Genomic DNA, 22798 nt, shown 5'->3' with positions numbered 1-22798 from the left:
ATTTTCGTAATTGAGCTTTAGTCTCAAATTTGTGTTAGAAGAATAGCTATTGGTTATGATTTTCGTAATTGAGTGTTTCGAATTGGTATGATGATGTTGCTGAAGCTTTGTAGAATAGAGAGGCTGAGTCTTTCTATTTTTTGTGATATTCATAATTGACATGCTCTGTTGGAGAATGTTGTTGTAAGTCAGTATGGTGTTGCTTAGATAGGTGTTAAAATGTTTGGATACATAATGGTGCCGAATTGTATCGAATTTATGTTCCATAATGATTACTTTTATTAACATGTCAAGACCATTCTTTGAGTGACGTCTTTAAGTTTTTGATATGCAATGATAACATATGTGCCTTTCTGTATGTGATGGTTGATTTAAGAGGTTTGAGATTGTGAATGGTGTAACTGAAGTTAGAGAACCATGTGTATTGCTATTGAGGGTCAGTAACCCTATGTGTATTGCAGCCTCATTTGTTGTTTATTTATGAGGATCAATAGATTTAGCTTCATGAGTGCATTCGCTTGATTGCCTGAGGTATTCAACTCAAATCTATTATCGGTTTAGTTGAGCTTGCATTTTTAGACAGATTTCTTAGCTTTACTTTATGGGTATGTCATTGCAATTATGTCTACCTATAGGCTCTGTGGATATTTGATCTTATTATTGCTGTTAGTATTGCTCTGTGGATATTATCTTAATCAAATTAAGGTTCAGTAAACTATTGAGGTTCAGTACACTACTGAGAGTCGGTACTCATATATTTGCATTTCTCATTCTACACAAATTAATAGCAATGGCAAATAGGATGGCTGCTGCAATAGACCAAGAGGATGTACCGATTGGAGCAAAGAAGATAAGAGCACAGAGACCGGATTACATACAGTATAAATGTAATCTGCATGCATTCTGGAATTCTCATTTTTTACTAAGCTTATTAAGGGTCAATGGCTTTATACTATGAGATGTACTTGTTTCTTCTAATGGAACTTGATGGAGGGTCAGTAGCTTTATCATTTAATTATAGAAATTGATGAGACTTGATTTCCTATTTCTTGGTTTTTATGGATGTGAGATACTTATCATATACCATTTGGATCAGTAGCTGCTTTTGAGGATTTATCTGTGCTATTAGTGTGCTACTATCATTTAATAATGACATGATTCTTGTTTATTCCAGGAATTGAGGCTATGAAATTTTGGTCTTCCCGTTGCGTTGGCAATTTGAGCAAAGTTTGTTCCCCTGAGAAAACCAAGGAAATTGCCTGGTAAGTTTATCTGACAACTCACTGTTTCTTAGTAGCATTATCATATGTTAGCACAATTCAAATTGAAGACATAAATTTAACTTTGTTTGTTGTTTATTACTCAGAGATTCATTTTGCGACGAAGACAAATATGAAATTGTATAGAGGAATGATGTGAAAAAATTGTAAAAGAATGTGCAAGAACTATTAATATTTCTTCTATATTAACTATAAAAGATTAGATGAAATGCAAGTTGAGTTTTACAATATCTGAATTGCTCAGACTCATTATCATCCTTATGCAAAAATATACTAGATTCTCATGTTATTGGATACAGTAGACTTGAAAAAATTATTTCACGCCAATTTGAGCATTTCTAGATACATAATTTATTCACCTGTTATGTATAAATACCTCAAAATAGATATGCTTATAAACCAAAAAGACCCGGATGAAAGAAAAAGTTTTCTTCACAATATAAACTAAAAAATTGATTATTATGAATTTATGTTGAATTGATTTGATAAAGAATCACAGAGAATCAAATATCAGCTGCAGATATTATCTTGAATTAAGAAGAAACAAAAGGAAACTGACAAAAGTGTTTGGCTATAATTAGAAGGGTATTTTTGTAAAAGGCTAAATACTGGTTACTACCCTGTAGTTTATGTTCAAAATCAATTCAGTCCCTAGACTTATATGAAACACCCCTGTAATTTCAATTTTGATCTAATAGGTCTAATTCGTCAATATTTTGTTATGGGTTAAACTTATAGTTGGATTATTTGATGAAAAACTTTTTATTTGATAGATTTCTAATAGTGAGACCCACTCCTAAATTGACTATGCATGCCACCTCAATACCACATCATAAAACATAGGCCATATATGAGCCACGTCAACAAGTTAAATGACTTAATTATTGAAAGACTAACAGATTGGACATATTAGATCAAAATTGAAACTGCAGGGGTGTTTTTGATAAAATTAGAAGTTTATGGACTGAATTGATTTTGGACCTAAACTAGAAGGTAGTAACCAGTATTTAGCATTTTTGTAAAATAGTATTTGACAAGACTAACTTGAAGAGAAACAAAGTTTTGCTTGTACGGTTTAATTGAATGACCGCATGGATGAAAACAAAACACGACCTGCGCACGGGCAATTTTTTTCAAAATGTGTATCTAAAATTTGCTATTTAATTAATTTCAAACCTAGATATTTATTGATTGATTACCAAATATTCAAAAAAATTATCACTTCTTAGCGTTTTACCAAAAGAAGGCCACCGAATAAGTATGTTAAAAACCCTAGCCGCCTGCTTGGGTGAGAGAAGAGCACGACTTCTGCCTAGGCTTTTGCGAGTTTGTTCTCGTCAAGTGGCGCTCCAGTGTCAACGTTGGCTCTGCCTCGCCAATGTTGTGACGCTGCCGGACGGGTATTGATGGTTATGGTCCTTTTGGCTTTGAGGCTAGCTATTTTTCGGGTTGCCAGTGCAGGTCGGTGAGGTCTGGTCGTCGTTCTCTGCGCTGAGCGACCGTGGGTACCGAATCAAGGACAACGCGGGCGGCGTGGGCAGGTGATCCAGGCAGCGATGATGGCGTCTTTAGGGGATTTCTGGTGGCAGCTTGAAGGTTGGGTTCTATCGGTTGGACCCAAGTCTGGCTGTTTTGGTGTCTTCTCTGTGGTGGTGGCATCGCGGTGGTGGTGATCTTCCTTGATGCGGGCGGCAGTTCCTCCTTCACGGTGAGTCGTGGTGGTGGGATCGTCGTTGTGTGCGTGTGGCAGGTGCACAGGGAAGTGGAGGCTGGGCTGGGCTTGGCCAGGCTGGTTTGGGCCTTGGATATTGCTTTCTTTTGGGCCAGTTGGACTGTTGCATGAGTTTTTTCTTGTTTTTTGTTTCAATAATTCCCTTATTGGGTGCTATAGGCCTTGGCCTTGTATACCTTGTTTCTCTAAGACGTTACAATGTGCCCAAAGATCAGTACTGATGTACACCATTAGGGTCTTAGGTGGATGTACTGATTTTTTGGTGTTGTAGCTTATTAGTGTTCAAGGCGCAGTAGTCTAGGCTAGTAGTCATTTTTTATGTGCATTCAGTGCACTACTTGAGCAATGATTGTAATATGAGGGGTGTTTGTACCCTTAATGCTTGACCGAGTGAGGTTGTATGATTTTATATCAATGGATCAGTCTTCCGTTCCCCTCAAAAAAAAAAAAAAAAAATTAAGGCCACCGAATATCAAGTGTTTTATATTGGCTATCTTATATATAATTTACCGAACGTCGATATTCGACGGTAGATAGGTTATCTTTCATGACGCTTTGTGCTTAAACATTATTTTTTGTTTTGGTTCTTGTTGTTTGGTGATGCCAGTCGATCCTTGGACTAGTAGTCTTCACAAATAAAGCAAATACCACCAGGCCAAGAAGGGACCAGCTGCTTAAACATTATTTTGTAGCTAATCAATCACCTAATGAAGCAATTCCAAAGGGAATAAGTAAAAAACCAGTGTAACAAATTCATCACCTTTCATGAAATACAAACTCAAAAGTCAAAACTAGATGCATTTGGTTCGTATGAGAGGGTGTAAAATGACAAAGGGATAGCAAAAACAGTAATTATGTTAGTGTTGTTTCCGATTTTACATTTACATCAGGTCTTTCTGTATACTTGAAAGTTGAAAAACATATCTGCCTTTGGATCATTGGAGTCCCTCTTGAGCCAGTAGTCTTTGTCAAAACAGATGTCTTTGTTGGAGCCTTCCCGGATAGGAACTCTGAGATGGATCAATTGTGGGAGGTAACTTCTGGTCATCATGCCACCTGAATACCACTAGACAAGAAATCTCAGTGATTACAGAGCTTGTGGTTAATTTACATCACAAAAAGGGAATTACTAGCAACTTCAACAAGCATTGTCTTCTAATATACAAAACAAAAAGGACAGTTTCATTCTGCCGATATATTTATAGCACACAATTGCATTACTTGACATCAATTTACTTTTAATTTGCTTGCACACAGAGCCAAAGCATATGTAATATACATAATTTAAACAAGGAAGAGAAGCATATGCATGCTTCCCTAGTCTAAAACTCTTTCATACCTATTCCAAATGGCAGCTAATGAGTTGGCTCAAGTCTCATCATCTGAACTGAAATCATCCTGTATTCGCAGTTCTGCAATTGCTGGAAAGAGTCGCCGACGAATATCTGAATGTTGCTGTTGAATTTCTGACGGTTTTTCTGAACTTGCTTCTGTGGGAGCCTTCTCTTTCTTTTCTGAACTTGCTGCAGTTGGAGCCTTCTCTTTATTTTCTGAACTTGCTTCAGTGGGAGCCTTCTCTTTCTTTTCTGAACTTGCTTCTGTGGGAGCCTTCTCTTTCTTTTCTGAACTTGCTTCAGTGGGAGTCTTCTCTTTCTTTTCTGAACTTGCTTCAGTGGGAACCTTCTCTTTCTTTTCTGAACTAGCTTCTGTGGGTACCTTATTCATTTCTGACTGGTTTTCTGATTTTGCTTGTGTGAGAGCCTCCTTCTTGGGACTTGCTTGTGCGAGAGCCTCTTTCCTGGAATTCGTCTTCGCTTGCTTCATTGCTTGCATTCTAATCTCAGCACATACCTTATTTAGTATTACCAAAAAATCACGTACAATGGCAAACAAACGAATGCCTTCATCCTTCATTGCGTTCCCATGAAAGTAATCTGCCGTGCTCTTCACAAGAGTCGTTATCCTCCTTTCTTCTTCTAGAAGACATGTAGTTTCTCCTTCTGCACGCTCCAGAAAACTGGCTAGTGCACGATGGAACTCGCTGTCTTCATCCAGATTATTCTTCAAGTCGGTGTTTACAAAGTCTCGAGCTTTTATTAGATTTGTACCAATATTTGAAACTGTTGCAGTTAAGCTATCGGCATCTACAACTGCTGCCTTTTTCACATCTTGAAGTTCATCGCTTAAACCTGAGACAACCTGAAGACCAAGGTTACGATAGTGCTCTGCTAATTCCTCACCAACCTCTTCAACAAAATTCTCCGTACTCATACTGGAGTTGGACATGCTCAGGTTTGATTCTCTGGCTCTGCGGGCAGCTTTCATGCCCTCATAACGGATGATCTCTTGAACGACAAAGTGCAAGAGTGTGGTCTTGCCATCAGTTCCTTTTACATCAGCCAGTTTCAAGAGAGTATCAAGCCTAAATGCTTGTGCACCACCACGGTAGGTACCATCATTCATCCGGTTGCCAGTTTTTAGTACGGCTTCCAAAAGTTTTAGGAATAGCCTGCTCTTCCTGAGCTTGCTGCAAGCAACCTGCCAATTAGATAATAATGAAACAATTAGTTGCTGTTATTACTAAAGCAATTCTTTTATGTGATTATCAAAAGAAATACAGAACATGAGTCACATGACTAACTAATAAACTAGGAGTGTTGTGAAACAAAATATAGAAGAAGTTCTAGTGTCTCACCTCTAAAGTTGCAAAGGATTCTTTAGTGTTAGAGACCTCCTCATTGAAGGAACACATGAAGAGCAGTGCCTCCATCCGCTTAAAAGCAAATGGTATCTCAACCATGGCTTTGAGGAACCGCTCTGCAGGGCCTAGTAGAGCAAGATCACCTGTGTATAACCTAAGCTTCAGTTCCTCTTCTGAAGTTGGTGCCATCTTCAACAGGGTTTGGAGGAGCTCCACAGGAAGCTCGTTGCCTGATTCAGTGAATAGATGTAAGTCGATGATGCCTTTAAACATAACAGACTCAAGGCTTTGGAGTTAAGAACTATACATGTGGTACAAAATACAAGTCCATTATCCAGGAAAAGATAATAAAAATCAGAATTCCTAGCGTTCATTCTAGGTAACTTGAAAATCAAGTTTAGTACATATGGTGATTGACTTGATATCTGTTTTTTTTTTTTTTTTTCAACATTTCTTGGTACTTGTATAAATCAATAGAAAAACATAACAGAGGTTCCATTTCCAAACCAATACATTCTAAGGTGGAAGAAAAGTTGTTTAGGGGGAGGAAGGGATGAAAGGAGGTAGGGAGGTAAGGATTAAAGCAGGGGGAGATAGATACATCACCTTCTCGGAGGGCCTCAGAAACTTCTTCCGTTGTCACATTCAATGCTCGCAGAAGAATTGATAGATTTTGTGCTTTCTTTTTGTCAATAATTTGGATAAACTGGATTGCAGGTTCCGATGGCGAAACCTTTTTGCGCTCATTTTGGCTCTTTGTATAACCAAATAGAGACTCTATCTTCTCCTCATTGAACCTGGAAACAATTTGGAATTTAAATTGGAGTTTTCAAAATTAGCTTATTAGTGGAAAATTAGATTCATGATGATAGAGTTATAGCCTTACTGGAATGATCCTTCTTTGAGCTCATGCCAGACCATCGATTGATCAGGGTTGGCATTAACCTTATCCCAGAAGAATGGTTTTAACTTGGTCTTTCCAGATTCACTTCCAGCATCAGCATTATCGCCACTGTTTGCTTTGAGATTTCCTTTAGGTGGAATTTGGGTCTTACCAGCCATTGGTTTAGGTGCATTTTTGGGAGGTACTGGTGGCGGGCGAGGACGAAGAGGAGGCGGTGGTGGTGGTCCAGGAGGCGGAGGAGCTGCTTTTCCTGGAGGAGGTGGTACAGGAGGGTTTGGTGGTCCTGCTGTACCTTCTGACTTTGCCTCAGAAGAATCATTTCCTTTTTCATTTTTCATAGGCAAATTTCCCAACTTTCCGCCAGCGTTGAACTCTCTGGTACTTGAACCTAAACTATTGGATATTTGTGAAGAACCTGCGGCATTACAAAGATTGTGACTTGCTTTAGAAATTGAAGATAATCATAAGTCGTCGATAACAGAAATCTCAAAATAGCATACCAGAAGAAGATATATAGAGAAGAGGCCTGTCATCCTTTGGTACACTTCTCGGATTAACTTTTCTTCTCCTTCTTCTTTTCTTTAGACAGCAGCAGCAGATCGGCAGTACAACAAGCAAAATTATCACTACTGCAGCACTAGCAATACCAATTATTCTGATCATACTCATACTGCCATCCTTTGATGGTGGACCATTTGTTTTGGCTGGTTTTGCTGGTGGACTTTTTGTTTTGGCCGGTTTTGCTGGTGGACTTGAAGCAGCTACTTTCCCACTTGGTTTGGGAGGTGGACTTCCCTTCCCACTTTGTTTAGGAGGTGAAGGTGAAGGTGAAGGTGCTGGTGCTTCATTGTTATCTGACTCATCTGTAGGGCTTGGAGATAGAACTGAACGTGGAGGTGCTCGACCGCTAGACAATTTAGAAGCAGGACCTGGAGCTAGAGATGGAACAGCGGCTGGTGCTTTTGACTTGGGGGAACCACTGGCCAAATATCTTTTAGGAGCAATATCCGAACTTAAAAGCCACTCAAAGTAGTTGATCAACCAGTTGTTGCCGCTATTCCTTTTGCTAGGAGCATGAAACACAATCCCTTTCTTTCTTAAGCAATCAACAAGTGTTTGTTTCACATCAGGAGGAAGAACTAAAATCGCATCGTGTATGTTGCTCTTTGAAAAGAACACTGTTTCGTCACTGGCTGCTTCCTGTGGAATATACAAATCAAGATCTTCAACCCCATCTGTCCCGCCTATTAATTCTTTCTTGCAATGGTACCATACCTGCTCCGCCTGCAATCAGAATATCTAGTTAAATAGATTTCATGATCATGCAATCTTTTGCGCAAGAATGAACAAATTATAATGACTTCAATAAAACAATTGCAGATGCTCTCACTCTTTCCCTTGTTGCACCTTTCATTTCCCCACCCGGCTAAATGCGGTTATGGCAATCATTACGTACCATGATTGTTAGTTTTTCTATCTCAAAATTAGTTCATCCAATATTTTGTTAGAGCACCCACTACCCAAGATCAAGGTCCTGGATTCGAGTCATCATGAGGGTAGGAGTGAAATCATTTGATCATCTTTAAATAAAAGAAGGAAAGGAAAAAAAAAAAAACATCATATACGTCCCTTAAATGAACCAACTTCTACGAGCCATTTGCTTCTATAAAGTATAAACCACCCCCCAAAAAAAAATATCGACTGACGAAGAGCAGGTTAAGGGATACATTTTAGCATATAGCTTGACGGCATGTATAACAAGAACTTTCAAGTAACCATAATGTGCAAATCGATCTCTTTATGTATTCATCAAAGAATATAACCGTGTCACCTATAGACAATTGTCTTTTCTCTTCCCAAATGCTTTTACTTGCTTTCCAAAGAATACATTGCAAAAATAAGAAAAACAAGTTTCTAATTTATATAAATGTGTTGGAGCACATCCCCTATCTTTGAATCTTACCTGTAACTAACCAAGAACAAATTGTGCCCCATTATTTTCAGTACAATGACAAAATTTTTCCACAACAACATGATCATCCTAATCGAAAAATGTGTATCAAACAGGTTCAACCTTCAAACTCATAATCTATCTATATTCATGAAATGCAGAAAACTTGCAGCACAAAAAAAGTATATTAAAACATACCATATGTTCATCCATCTCCTCCTCATGCGAAACCCAATCACCTCCATAAAACGTTTCTTTGGTCCTCCTGACGCCCTCTGAGGCCCCAATGACCAATGCACAGAGCAGAATCACGAAAACCGCATAACTGGCTCTTCTCATTTGCATCCCTTCCCAAATCACCATCCCACCTTTTCATTTCATCCTTTTCCCGCCAAACCAAACTGGAACGTTTCGACGGCCCACAAGCCCTTTTAGCTCTTCCAACAACCGCCGGGGCCGTCCAACAGAAACGTTTTGGCTGCGAGGTCCGGGAACGACGACGTTCTTCAGCTCAATATGGGAACAACCCACGTCAAAGTTGTCATGTTGGGAAGAAGCAACAACAATTTGGAATCAACGGCTGTTGAATTAGGCAATATCCTCTGATTTTAAAAGTGGAAGAGGATTTACGTGTGTTATATGAACGCAATGCCTTCACGACCAGCATGCAAATGAATCAGAACGCAATCCAACCCAGAAAACCGGCCGAAAAGAAAAACCCAGGAGGATTTTTCTGTTGGATTTTTTTTTTTTTTTGAAAAATATGTGTTCTGTTAGAAAATTTTCTTCTTAGGGATGTTTCTTGTTTTTCGGGGGGTTTAAGAGGAGAGAGAAAGAGAAGGACAGAGTAATGTAGACGTGCGGAGAACAATGTGGGACGCCCATGGTTGACATGGACTTTTTGGTCTTTTTCTTCCCTATTTTCTCCTGGTTTTACAATATATATATATATATATATATATATATATATATATTTTTTCAACTAATGTGGTCTCATGTGTATTAGAAAATTTTTAATCGAAAGATTAATCAGTAGATGAAATTTCATTAATAACTAAAATGTTAACATTTCTCATGTTGTTTGTCCCGAAATTTAGTATGGAATCTAACCTAGAATCTAAACTCTTTATGTATACTAAGAAAATGCTTCTTTTGTAAGGATCTTGTGAGCCAAATTTAGAGTTTTAAGCTACTTCATATCTAGAGGAAGCGAAACATAGGGGGTGGTGATTGATAGTTTGGCCGAGATTAAGGTTGTTACTTCTTTATGAACTTTCCTGATTCTGCCATCTCTCTTATCTGTGTGATTTGTATAGTGACAACCGAGAGCCATGTGTAATAAGTTCAATTAATGGGTTAAAATTTCTTTTTGTGTTGTTTCCTTTTAGACCTCAGCTCATTTTCAATCAAACGGAAAGAAAAAAAGACGTTCTTACTTCTTTTCATAAACTCCTAAATGAGTCATAACTTTCGATAGCATAAAGAAAAGAGTTAGAATCTGATACGGAAACATCAAAGCTAAAATAATGACTTTCATAATAAATAAGCCACTCACTCAATTCATGGTTGTAATTTTATTTTATTTTTCAGTGAAAGGAATTTTATTAACGAAACAGAGTATATTACAAACAACAAAGCAAACTGAACAAACAAAAACTAAACAACAACAGTTACAAAATACAACAAAAGCCTAAGCCAGCTAAGGTAATTTGAAAGTTCACTCACGGCTACATCAAGGCATTGCTTACAAGGGTTAACAGAGAAATCACAAGGATACAATAGGTCGCGAGTACATTGAGCCGCACCATAAATAGTCCCCACTCTCAAATAACAAGTGGCCATGACCATATGGCAGCGGACTAGTAGAAGCTTAATTTACTACATAAGTTGGTTAACAACTTATCAACTGCATCATCGAATTACAACCTAGGAGTATAAACGGGTATCGTACTCGTCACGTATATAGAATCCCATTAATCGTGTCCGTTCTGCTCACAAGATGGGCATTTGCGTATTTTAAGAGGCACCACTCTAACCAAGGTAGTAAAGACAGCGTTTGATCGAAAAGCTCTTTGCTTGCAAACTCATACACTTCTGGCAATTTTTGTGGGAGATATTACCCGGGCCAGCACTGTGGAAGGCCGCGTATTCTTGACGATGTTGAATGTCCTCTGAGAAGCCTTTGCCAACTGCATATCCTGTAATAGGATCAACAGATAATTGCTTCAGTACAATATTCAAGTTCATCTAGCTCCTAAGTCCTAACCTAGCTCCTTGGCTAGCTGGAAGCATTTATACAGACTAGCTAAAAGTAAAACAATAGCTAAAGCTCAAAATTAACGTCGCATGTGTTGGAATGAGCTGTGAATATTCTGTATTTAATTAGGATCTTGTTTCCTATTGTAATCAGATATCTTATAGGAGTCCAATATCTTGTTTATTACTTACCTTAATGTATAGGGATGTATCAATATATATTCCTCCTTATGGAGAAGAATAAAAGTATCACCATATTCTAAGCCATCAGTTCTGATATGGTATCAGAGGATGTTCGATCCTAACTCTTAGGACAACACTCTCCTACCTTTGAATCCCGAATTCCGAATCCGAATTTGTCCCGAATTTCGAAGTGTTCATCTGCAAGTACAGATCCTGAAACCCGAAAACAAATCCTCATTTTGAATCATGGCCATTAATTGACGAAACCACCAAAGTACTTCCATCCTCATCTGAATCACCAGTTCCACCAGTTGTTCATGTTCAATACCACAAAGATTCTTCACCATTCCCTACAGGAGTCATCCTCGATGAGACCAACTATTCTCTCTGGTCTCAGGTTATGGAGATGCGTATTGGTGCTCGCAATAAAATGTGCTATCTTACCGGAGCAGCAGCCAAGCCACCACTTGGAGATCCCAACTATGATACGTGGGTCACTGACAACCACAAAGTCAAGTGTTGGCTTATTGATTCAATGATTCCAACACTTATGCAGAGGTTCATTCGACTTGGTACCGCTCAGGAAATCTGGGATGCCGTTTCCAAAACTTTCTATGATGGGTCTGATGAAACTCGGATTTTCGAATTGAATCGGAAGTCCTTCACTACTCTGCAAAATGGGAGACCTCTCTCTACATATTACAATGAATTGATCGCCATTTTTCAAGAGATTGATCACAGGAGCACAACTCAAGAAGACACGGTCGCGGGAGTGACTCAACTCAGCGCCGCAATGGCCCGACTCCGGGTCCATATTTTCTTGAGTGGTCTGGACTCTGATTTTGATCAGATTTGTGGAGAAATTTTGCGCAAAGAGCCCAAATTAGATCTTAAGAGCAGCTATGCTTATGTCCGCATGGTGGATCAGCAAAAGAAGACTATGGGTAGCTGTCCAGCAGTTTCTGAAGGCTCGGTATTAGCAGTTACTCGTCCTAGACAAGGCCTGCCTTCTGGACCATCTTCAGCCAAACCCAGTGCTTCCCCACAAAATCCTCGGCCTCGGTACAATTCTTCCCTATCTCGGCCTGGAGGGTTAGTTTGTCAGCATTGTGGGGAATCAAGTCATTCTAAATGGAAGTGCTATGAGATTATTGGCTATCCAGAATGGTGGGATTTCGCCAAGAAGCCTCGGAAGAATCTTGGAGGCAAAGCTGCAATAAATACTTCTGAAACATCTCCAGATCAAGGAAAGGCACAAGCAACCGCTAATGTGACTCAGACAGATAATCCCGGTAAGACTTTGAATGTTACTGCTGTTTCTAGTAATACTACTTGGAACACAGGTGCATCAGATCATATGACGAATGACCCAACTATACTTCATTCAATCAAACCTTCATCTCAGGCCATCATTTCTACTGCTGATGGTAGTCCTTCTCCAGTTTCTGGGGAAGGTTCTGTCACTCTTTCACCCTCTCTTACTTTGGATACTGTTCTTATTGTCCCATCATTAGCTTATAGTCTCTTCAGTTATCTGTTGGCCAAATCACTATGGCCCTATCCTGTTTAGTAATTTTTTTGGCCTTCCTTTTGTATACTTTAGGATATCCTAACCCGGAAGATTCTTGGCTATGGTGTTAGAAGGGGAAACTTGTACTACCTGGACTTGACAGATAAAGGCAATCAGAAATTGGGATAAGCACACAAGACAGGGGGAGTAGAAGAAGCAAGAGCAGTAGTTTGGTTATGGCATCGACGTTTAGGCCATCTTTCTTTTGGATATCTTAGGAAACTACAACCACATTTGTTTTCAATGGTTAGTGATTCTGATTTTACATGTGAAGTTTGTGAACTGGCTAAAAGCCACCGGATTTCTTATGCTCCAAGTTTTAATAAAAGTTCAATTCCCTTTATGACTATTCACTCCGATGTTTGGGGCCAGGTGAAGTATTCTACCTCTCGGGTGCTACTTATTTTGTTACATTTATTGATGAGTGTACTCGAAAGACTTGGGTTGTGTTACTAAAGCATAAGGGAGAAGTCTTTAAAGCCTTTCAGGAATTCCATACAATGGTCTCTTCTCAATATCAAAAGAATATCCAAGTTTATCAGAATGGCGGCGAATACATGAGTAATGCAATGGCTGATTTTTGCCGCAGTCAAGGAATTCGTCACCAAACCTCATGTTCCTATACACCACAGCAAAATGGGCTAGCGGAACGAAATAATAATCAGTTGTTGGAAGTCCTTCGTGCCTCTCTCTTTGGTATGAATGTCGCTCGTGAATATTGGGGTGAAGCATTGAAGTCTGCAACTTATCTTATCAATCGCACTCAGTCTAGTGTGATTGATTTCGAAACTCCTAAGCAGAAGTTGGGTAGATTGATCTCTGCCCCGGTACTACCTAATCTAGAACCCCTAATTTTTGGGTGTGTGGCCTATGTGCACATACCCAAACATCAAAGGAGCAAACTTGATCCCTGCGCGAAGAAGTGTATCTTTGTTGGTTATGCCGAATTCCAGAAGGGGTACCGTTGTTATGATCCTCAGACGAAGACCCTTCATGTTTATTTGGATGTCTCTTTTCATGAAGATGAAGCAATTTTAAAAAGCAAGGCTCTGATTCTTCTCTTTAGGGGGAGAATGGGTGTATGGAAGAAAATCCTCAGAAGATCTTCTTTGAACTTGAAGACATTGAAGAGCAATTGACGCAGCAGACGCGGCAATAGTTTTTTGAAGAGTGGAATGAGGGGTTCGACCAGTAGAGTACCCCTCCAGAAATGCAGTTTTTCGACCAGTTAAACCAGCTTCATGAAGACGTTGACTAGTTGAAGTCAGGTACTAATTTTTCCCCTTCTGTCTCTCCTTCAACACCATTGCATGAGGATACTTCTTGGAAGTCCCTTCCACAGGTAAATCCTTGGCAAGAAATTGTTCTTTATAATCCTAGTGAGTCCATTCAGTCATCTGTTCTTACAACATTTGTTGAACCTAGATATTCCCATAGGCCTAATAAGGGAATCCCAAGAAAACAATATGATCCGGACCCTAGAGCAAAAGCCAAATATCCAATAGCTAATTATGTGTCTACCCATAGGTTGTCTGAGTCATATGCACTAACTATAAATCAATTATCCACTGTGGCTATTCCTAGAAATATGCAGGAAGCATTGGATGATCCAAAGTGGCGAAAAGCAATGAGTGAAGAGATGAAGACATTACAAAAGAATGCTACTTGGGAGATTGTGCCCTTACCTCAAGGGAAGAAGACTGTCGGGTGTAGATGGATATTTACAGTGAAGCTAAAAGTAGATGGGAGCATAGATCAGTATAAGGCACGGCTCGTGGCAAAGGGATATACACAGAAGTATGGAGTGGACTATCAAGAGACATTTGCCCCTGTGGCAAAGATCAATAACATTAGAGTGCTCATATCCTTGGCTGCCACTTATGATTGGCCATTACAACAGTTTGATGTTAAGAATGCGTTTCTACATGGAGACCTAGAAGAGGAAGTCTACATGGATGTGCCCCCAGGGAGCCAGTGCAAACCTACTGATGTGGGTAAGGTGTGTAAGTTGAAGAAGTCATTGTATGGTCTAAAGCAGTCACCAAGGGCATGGTTCGGAAGGTTCACAAAAGCTATGAAGTCATTTGGGTATCGACAGAGTAACTCAGATCATACTCTTTCCATCAAACGCAAATCAGGGAAGTTAACAGAACTCATAGTATATGTAGATGATATGGTGGTCACCGGGGATGATCCAATAGAAAGAAAAGCATTACAAGAACATTTAGCTACAGAATTTGAGATGAAAGATCTCGGGCACCTGAAGTATTTTTTGGGAATTGAGGTAGCAAGGTCAAAGGAGGGGATCTCATTGTCACAGTGAAAGTATGTCCTTGATTTATTAACAGAGACTAAAATGCTTGGTTGTCAACCGATTGAAACACCTATGGAGATGAATCATAAACTTGCTGAGTACAAAGATCAAGTCCCCACAAATAAATCTAGGTATCAGCGTCTTGTCGGTCGATTAATATATTTATCACATACTAGGCCAGATATTGCCTATACAGTAAGTGTGGTGAGTCAGTTTATGCATGCACCTAGTGAAGAACACATGAATGCAGTTTATCGAATTCTAAGGTATTTAAAGGCTGCCCCAGGGAAGGGGTTGTTGTTTTCCAAGAAAGGAGAACTGACAATTGAAGGTTATACAGACGCTGATTGGGCAGGTCTACTTCAGGATATTTCACTTTTGTTGGAGGAAATCTTGTGACATGGCGGAGTAAGAAACAAAAGGTCATTGTTAGGTCCAGTGTTGAGGCTGAATTTAGAGGCATGGCTCATGGTGTTTGTGAGTTGTTATGGATTAGACATCTATTAAAATATTTGGGCCTCAGGAGTAAGATTTTAATGAGTTTGCATTGTGACAACCAACCAGCAATTGAGATTGCGCACAATCCCTATACAAAGCATATAGAGGTAGATCGACATTTCATCAAGGAGAATTTGGACAGGAAGATAATTCAGTTTCCTTTCGTTCGATCAGAGGACCAGTTGGCGGATGTCCTTACCAAGGCAGTATCTGGAAAAGTATTTAACAGCTCACTTGACAAGTTGGGCATGATTGACAATTTGACATCTATGCACCAACTTGAGGGGGAGTGTTGGAATGAGCTGTGAATATTCTGTATTTAATTAGGATCTTGTTTCCTATTGTAATCATATATCTTATAGGAGTCCAATATCTTGTTTATTACTTACCTTAATGTATAGGGATGTATCAGTATATATTCCTCCTTACGGAGAAGAATAAAAGTATCACCATATTCTAAGCCATCAGTTCTGATAGCATGCAGAAAAATGGTGAAGGATAAATAAATCCAAGGGACTAATATAATGCAATGGTTTCTGCATACCTTTAAAGCCAACTGAATATCCTGCAACAGGTTTATTAGACAATTGGGTCAGAACTGCATTCAACCAATTCTCTTAAATCCCTTAAGCTGGAAATGTCTCCAGACTAGTACATTTACTTCCCATAACTAAAGCTCCAAATGCCAAACGCCAGAAAATGGGAGAAAGATAACTAACTGGTGGTTGCATATTGGATTATTGGGGAATATTAGGGGTTAGGGGCATTTTGGAAAAATCAAGGAAAGGACACAAAAAAATAAAAGGGAATTGCAAAGAGGAAAATTTCAGATATGAAAATGTGGAGATGCGGGGTATCGATCCCCGTACCTCTCGCATGCTAAGCGAGCGCTCTACCATCTGAGCTACATCCCCATCGTTGTCATCTGGTTCGTTAATTTTGATCATCTCATCTCATCTCAAACACCCTTTTCAACTGGCCTGAACTGAAACACCCGCCACCTTCTAGTCTTCCACAGTTTTTGTATTAATTACAACTCGTGGAGGATTATTTCTTCATGTTCCCAAACCTCAATCACCATGAACGGCACTACCAACATCAAACTCCTGAGGAGATCACTTTGCAGCACCACTGCCCATTTCAAACAACAACCTCTCATCCCACCCTTCACTTCTCTGCAATGTGGAGCCATTCTTCAGTCTCTCACCAACACCAAGTCTCTCCCCAAAGGCCAGAAACTCCACGCCCTCATGCTCACTTGTGGGAATCTTCTACGTAACACCTATCTCAGCTCCAAGCTCGCTTCTTTTTACGCCAGTTGCGGTAATATGGGCCAAGCCCACCTGGTTTTTGACGGCGTTGTGGTTAAAAATTCCTTCTTGTGGAATTTCATGATTAGGGGTTACGCTTGCAATGGGTTTGCGTTGGATTCGATTGTATTGTACCGTGAAATGATTGGTCTTGGGATAAAGGGGGATAATTTCACGTACCCTTTTGTTCTTAAAGCGTGTGGTGATGCGTTGGCTGTGGAAATTGGGAGGAGGGTTCATGGTGAGGTTGTGGTTAGTGGGTTTGAGTCGAATGTTTATGTGGGTAATGCTCTTGTTGCAATGTACTCAAAGTTTGGGGATATGGGATATGCGTATGAGGTGTTCGATAGAATGCCTGAGAGAGATTTGACATCCTGGAACACTATGGTTTCGGGTTATGTGAAGAATGGTAATCCGAGAGAGGCTTTAGCAGTGTTTGAGAAAATGGGGAAGTTTGGATTAAGGACTGATGAGACAACTTTGCTGGGAATTGTTTCGGCTTGTGGTGAGTTGACGGCATTGAAGCAGGGGAAGGCAATTCATGCGTGTGTGGTGAGGAAAAGTGGTGAAGTATGGAATGAGTTTTTGACAAATTCTCTTATTGAAATGTATTGTAAGTGCAAGTGTGTCGCTTATTCGAGGCGGTTATTTGATGGGGCGGAAGTGAAAGATACCGTTTCATGGAATTCTATGATTAGAGGTTATGAGAGGAATGGCGATGCATTTGAAAGTTTAAGGCTTTTCTGTCGAATGGTTATGGAAGGTGCAGAGGTTGATGAAGTAACAATTGTGACTATGCTTACTTGTTGTGACCAGATCAGCGCCTTGCAATTTGGCATGTCTGTTCATTCATACCTTGTTAAGAAAGGGTTTGGTGCAAATGTCATAGTGGGAACTGCTCTTATAGACATGTATTCTAAATGTGGAAGTTTGTCTTGTTCGCGTCGTTTTTTTGATGACATGCCTAGAAAAAATTTGGTTTCTTGGAGTGCTATGATTTCAGGATATGGAGCTCATGGGAGGGGAGAAGAGGCCATCTCCTGTTATCATGAACTCATAGCAAACAAGTTTAGTCCTGATGAGGGGGTCCTTACTTCTGTTTTGTCAGCATGTAGCCATGCAGGCCTAGTCAATGAGGGTAAAGATATGTTTAATAGAATGACCCGAGAATACAAAGTGAAGCCAACAGTTGCGCACTATTCATGTATGGTGGATCTTCTCGGCAGAGCAGGGCGCTTAGATGAAGCATATGAACTCATTAAGACTATTGAAGTAGAACCCAGCAGTGATATATGGGCTGCACTTCTCTCTGGTTGCAGGCTATATCCAAATGTCAAGCTGGCGGAGATTTCAGCACAGAAGATTTTCGAAATGAACCCAGAGGGAGTGGGTAGTTACATTTGTCTTTCCAATATCTATGCCGCTGAGAAGCGATGGGATGATGTGGAAAGAGTGAGAGCCATGGTGAGAAAGAAGGGACTGAAGAAACCACCTGGCTGCACTTTTGTGGAGTTAGACAAGATGGTTCATCGGTTCTTAGTTGGGGATAAGTCGCACCCACAAACAGAGGATATTTATGCCAAGTTAAAAGACTTGAACCTGCGACTCAGGGAGGTTGGATACAAGCCTGATACCACTTCTGTGTTGTATGATGTAGAAGAAGAAATGAAGGAGAAGATGCTTTGGGATCATAGTGAAAGATTGGCAATTGCATTTGCCCTTATTAACACAAGACCAGGGACCACAATCAGGATCACCAAGAATCTTCGTATCTGTGTTGATTGCCACACAGTAACGAAAATGATTTCTAAATTCACGGCTCGAGAGATTATAATGCGAGATAACCATAGGTTCCACCATTTTAGAGATGGATTTTGCTCTTGTGGTGATTATTGGTGACTAATCTTTCTTCATAAAATATTTGTACATTCCTTGCTTTGGAAATAGAGATTCTTTTATTCAGAGAGTAGTCATCTGAAATTGTTTTGGCATTGCTACATTATGCCAATTTATTGGTTATCCAGATCCAACAACTTATTCATGGATGGTTGCTTCTTTTCCGACTTGGCTGGTTATATCACTTAAATAGAGAAAAGATTTTGCTTATCAAATAAGAAAGCAGACCACCACCACTAGTGACACTCATATCTGTTTCTTTATCCCACGGGAATGGCTCCACTGGTTTTGTTGCATCCAGAAGATCTTCAGTTGAGAACTTTGGTTTTGAACGTTCCAAGGGACCTAGGCGGTGGTTGTACTTCTCTGAGTCTTGACAGTAATCCTGCAGAGAAGAAGTAGAAAGAACATTTTATCTTTTACCAAAAGCATATTCTGAAGGCACATGTATGAAGTTCAAGGTTACCTGATCAGCATGCATCTTCTTTACAAATGTCTTGAATATATTGAAATTCGTTTCTTGTAGGAGTTCATCCACCAGACGAAGGTAAGTCACCCCATACATCCTTAATTTTGGTTGGCCATCTTTGTTGATGCCATTTGGTCTAGCATTTAAAAGGATTTGGTCATAAGCTGCACTATCATACCTTGCAAGTGCATTTTCCCCTGCAACTTCTATGTTCTCTCTCCAACCTCCACTCAAAACCTGCACATGCATATTCAAATTGCAGTTGTCATAGAATGCAGTTGTACTGTTTGAATGCATCATAGTTTTAATTTTATTTGCTTTTTTTTTTAACTGTTTGTACACTTTACACCAAAATCAAAAACCTGAATTATTTTTCATACTTTCTATATGTTTAATTGAAGACTACACATTTAGTAAGACGCATATTGATATGTTTTAGCTAGAGCTTCGGTTTTACTGGTTGTATCACTTAATTGTAGGCAGGTGTTGATAAATTTCTAGTTCTTACCTGCTGAACGAGTTCTTGAGGTGCACATTTGGCATCGGCACTTTGTTCAGAGTTCTTCATCTCTAAACATGTGTAATTCAAAATGGCATGGTGCCTTGACAGCATCCTTGCTATAGGTCGGTACCCATCTCTATCCTTCAGGTTATAGTATCCTGCGGTAAGCTCCGCAGCATGATTATCAGTTTCATACCACCAGTGGATTCCGGAGACCTGTTTTGATGTTCAAGCATGAAATTTTAATAATAGTAATAATGGGTGAATGATGGTAAATGCTGCTCTTATGAATTTTCTGATGGTAAATGCTGCTCGTATGAATTTTCTTACTTTTGCTGCTAGCTTTAATTTACAGCCCAGGAAAACTTTGTTGGCTTCATCCAGGATCTGATCACCATGGCTCAGTAATTTGTTAGAGTACCAAGTCAAAAAGAACTTCCCTTTCTCAGTAAGGTATGTCCCGTTTGATTTAAAGAACTCTGTAGATTCAGGAGTATCATTGTATTCTCCTGCATTATCTGGCAAATCCCATTCAGGATGGCCAGCAATTGCTGCAGCCTCTTTAAACTCTGCTTTGAGATACTTGTCATAACACTGCAATTACATGATAGGTAAGGCATTTTACACTTAAAATTGTTTGAATAGGCAAGGACTATTGAATTGTCAAATCATTCAAATCTGTCTCACCTGAAATTCTCCAATTCCTGGAAAAGCCCATCCTTGAGTTTCCGGATAAGAGGGATACCTGAGTTCTCCTGCAGGGCCAAGTCCCACTTCAATGTCTATAATTAGTCCACTTTCTAGAAAATCGGACATGTTCTCTCTGAAGCTCTTCAAGTAGTCACTATATATCTGTAATACAATGATTATTATATACTCGAGAAAATTCATCAACAATATATATTGAAATATCCGTGAAGTTTACCTCAACAGCAGTTCTTCCATTAAAGAGAGGCAAGTTATCCACACCTAGAGTGAGGTACTCCCGGTTCCTGTTACCTATGAGATTGGTATAAAAGATGTCAGGGTTTGATTCTCCGATATCAAGTACCCATTGGGGGATGGGAATGGTTACAATATCTCCTACATTCCCACCACATTGGTGAAATGACATTATAGCTTGCAATTTCAGTCCATATTCTTGAACTGCTTGAAACATGCTCCTATAAGCACTCCAGTCATATTGTTTTGGCCCTTTTGATTCTATGATCCCCCACCACACATCTACCATTACTCCATCAACACCTGCTTTCTTCAGTTCCTTCAGCTGCTTCACGAGTGTGTCTTTGTCTTCTAAAGCATTATCAATTGTAACAACTCCCAGCTGGTACCAATGAATATTCTTAGAAGTATTAGCACTTTTTACAGGGTGATAAACATCACTTTGTACTAATGTACTGCATATATATATATATCTCTATATATAAAATGTTTGTGAAAAAAGAAGATTGTTTCCGACTTACAGGGAGCATCACAAAGATTGGCACATAATTTGCAAGCATCTTCTCGTTGAATGTGAGTGTAGGTGCATCCTGCATTTGTAAAGAAAGAGGTTGTATGCTTGATATATCTGTAAGGATGGAAGTCGGAATTGGTACAACTTACTACTTGAGCCTGGTTCTTTTTATAGTATAGATTATGTCAATATCTTGATAATGGAAATAAGGAAAAGAAAACTTCTTTGGCACCTTATCTTTGCATTAAAACATGTTCATGGGGTTTATATGTCTTATATCCGCATGGCCATCTTATGCACTGGATGTGCATCTTGGACCACCACTGCATGATATATATATATATATATATATATATATATATATATATAAATTATTGTTTTCATACAAATTTACAAAATGACTAAGGTCATTAAAGTCATTTTGGTTCCTATTTTGATTTACGACGCTACCTACCAATTATTTAGCCACATGCACATTTTAGCCCAACAGCGGTAAGCTATTTGAAACACATGCTGCTATGTCTGTTTTAGTCTCTCAGGCTTATAGCAAAATGATTTACAGCAGAAGATTATAATTGTGAGGCAGTTGCTTACCTCTCTTTGTGTGGTGGAAATTTCAGATGCCACAGCTCGAGGACTTACAATGAACGTGGAAGCACTCTTATTTGATCTTTGCCTCCATTCTTTGTTTGTTGCTTCTGCACTTCCAAGTAGATTTTGAAATGGAACATCTCTGCATAAGTACCTTCCATGATGAAGCTTAGTTTTCGCTCCCAGAGTACCTGGAGTTGTGCTTGCCATGGTGACCTTACAGTGGCTTATCTCCCTTCTTGCTTATGGTCACTGTCAAGGTGCAGAAACAACAATGCTATACTTATTTGCTTATTTCAGCATAAAGGGGCCATGAGAAAACGCCTGGATCTTCTTTGGCTCTGATCGCAAGGGTGCTATTGCTTCCACAGAAACAAAACTGAACTCGCACGATTGATTGTCTAACTATACAGTCTATCGTTTTTGCTGTCAGGTGTTTTAAGCCTCTGGAAGTGGCGTGTGTATATATGCTTATGGGAGTCATCTTACTAGAAACCTCTGGTTCACTGGTTGGCAAGGCAAAGAGAAAGCAGTGGATACAAAACGGGCAGACCAAAGCAACTCCACATTGTTTTTTAGCCATGCTTATTATGATTATTGTCTTCTTTCAAGTTTGAAGTCGTTTTCTTCACTATTTTTTGTGGACTGTAACGCTTATCGATCTGCTGAAGGACAAGAACAAGAAATGCAACCAGAGAAAAAGGTGTGTATTCAAAACCGTCAAAAAAAGGAAATTTTCTATTTGCATTCTTCGTTAAAGGGCTAATTTGCATTCTCACCTTTCACGTCACAGGACACTGTCGTTCAAAAAGATAAACATTCCATCTTAAAAGCGACATTCTATTACAATGTTAGCAGGGCTAGAACTAGCTTTTGTAAAAGATGAAATTGCTTTTACTCTGTAATTCTGACATTAAGAGGCAGTCTGATCATTGACAAAGAGTGATATAGAACCAAAATTCCGAAATTTAAAGGTTACAATCATCTCTCCTCTTTGAAATTATATCCGTGCGAGCTAATCACTTCCATCCTCTAACGTACTAGAACATAAGGCCTCATTCTTAAACAACAGAACAGATGTACTCTGAGCAACTCCATTAGCCTTCATCTGTCGAGAACACTTTTAGACTTTTCCTGCTTTAGGTGCATCCATGCATCAAATTTTAGTGTGTATTACATATAATA

At 39.4% G+C, this 22798-nt stretch overlaps 4 protein-coding genes and 1 non-coding gene across 13 annotated transcripts; 2 read left to right on the top strand and 3 right to left on the bottom strand.

The window, feature by feature from the left end:
• Positions 1 to 3759: 3759 nt before the first annotated feature.
• Positions 3760 to 9332, bottom strand: LOC112185028 (formin-like protein 3). Of its 3 annotated transcripts, none has more exons than XM_024323239.2 (7): positions 8767 to 9332; positions 7118 to 7901; positions 6600 to 7032; positions 6320 to 6510; positions 5708 to 5943; positions 4352 to 5550; positions 3760 to 4078 (listed from the first exon to the last, which is right to left on the bottom strand). In XM_024323239.2, exons 1-6 carry the CDS (start codon positions 8929 to 8931, stop codon positions 4381 to 4383), a joined length of 2979 nt encoding a protein of 992 aa, XP_024179007.1. In that variant the 5' UTR covers positions 8932 to 9332; the 3' UTR covers positions 3760 to 4078; positions 4352 to 4380. The 3 variants fall into 3 exon arrangements, with proteins under 3 accessions (XP_024179007.1, XP_040370106.1, XP_040370107.1); XM_040514172.1 differs by having other exon boundaries at positions 3760 to 4068; XM_040514173.1 differs by lacking the exon at positions 3760 to 4078 and having other exon boundaries at positions 4188 to 5550.
• A 1603-nt stretch (positions 9333 to 10935) lies between these two features.
• On the top strand, positions 10936 to 13344 carry LOC112184308. Of its 3 annotated transcripts, none has more exons than XR_005807468.1 (2): positions 10936 to 12823; positions 12950 to 13344. XR_005807468.1 is itself a non-coding variant. In XM_040515545.1 (2 exons), the coding sequence occupies exons 1-2, from the start codon at positions 11408 to 11410 to the stop codon at positions 12675 to 12677; spliced, it is 921 nt and encodes a 306-aa protein (XP_040371479.1). In that variant the 5' UTR covers positions 10936 to 11407; the 3' UTR covers positions 12678 to 12916. The 3 variants fall into 3 exon arrangements, 2 of the variants coding, with proteins under 2 accessions (XP_040371479.1, XP_024178338.2); XM_040515545.1 differs by lacking the exon at positions 12950 to 13344 and having other exon boundaries at positions 10936 to 12299; positions 12649 to 12916; XM_024322570.2 differs by lacking the exon at positions 12950 to 13344 and having other exon boundaries at positions 10937 to 12299; positions 12611 to 12916.
• A 2886-nt stretch (positions 13345 to 16230) lies between these two features.
• TRNAA-AGC lies at positions 16231 to 16303 on the bottom strand. The gene has a single exon. It is a non-coding gene; the product is annotated as a tRNA-Ala (tRNA).
• Positions 16304 to 16314: 11 nt separating this feature from the next.
• LOC112185641 (pentatricopeptide repeat-containing protein At3g12770-like) lies at positions 16315 to 22525 on the top strand. Of its 4 annotated transcripts, none has more exons than XM_040515713.1 (5): positions 16315 to 19142; positions 19544 to 20019; positions 21643 to 21873; positions 22047 to 22316; positions 22407 to 22525. In XM_040515713.1, the coding sequence occupies exon 1, from the start codon at positions 16469 to 16471 to the stop codon at positions 18596 to 18598; it is 2130 nt and encodes a 709-aa protein (XP_040371647.1). In that variant the 5' UTR covers positions 16315 to 16468; the 3' UTR covers positions 18599 to 19142; positions 19544 to 20019; positions 21643 to 21873; positions 22047 to 22316; positions 22407 to 22525. The 4 variants fall into 4 exon arrangements, with proteins under 4 accessions (XP_040371647.1, XP_040371648.1, XP_040371649.1 ...); XM_040515714.1 differs by lacking the exon at positions 22407 to 22525 and adding an exon at positions 21032 to 21160 and having other exon boundaries at positions 22047 to 22390; XM_040515715.1 differs by lacking the exon at positions 22407 to 22525 and having other exon boundaries at positions 19548 to 20019; positions 22047 to 22389.
• On the bottom strand, positions 18762 to 22078 carry LOC112185640 (beta-amylase). 2 transcript variants are annotated; one of them, XM_024323903.2, is made up of 8 exons: positions 21617 to 22078; positions 21030 to 21098; positions 20492 to 20890; positions 20254 to 20418; positions 19897 to 20160; positions 19573 to 19782; positions 19062 to 19301; positions 18762 to 18980 (listed from the first exon to the last, which is right to left on the bottom strand). In XM_024323903.2, the coding sequence occupies exons 1-8, from the start codon at positions 21821 to 21823 to the stop codon at positions 18777 to 18779; spliced, it is 1758 nt and encodes a 585-aa protein (XP_024179671.1). In that variant the 5' UTR covers positions 21824 to 22078; the 3' UTR covers positions 18762 to 18776. The 2 variants fall into 2 exon arrangements, with proteins under 2 accessions (XP_024179671.1, XP_024179672.1); XM_024323904.2 differs by having other exon boundaries at positions 18777 to 18980; positions 21030 to 21136; positions 21617 to 21743.
• Positions 22526 to 22798: the final 273 nt, after the last annotated feature.

This window comes from Rosa chinensis, chromosome 2, assembly GCF_002994745.2.
Source record: "Rosa chinensis cultivar Old Blush chromosome 2, RchiOBHm-V2, whole genome shotgun sequence".
NCBI lineage: Eukaryota > Viridiplantae > Streptophyta > Magnoliopsida > Rosales > Rosaceae > Rosa > Rosa chinensis.
This window is presented reverse-complemented; position numbering and strand designations above follow the sequence as displayed.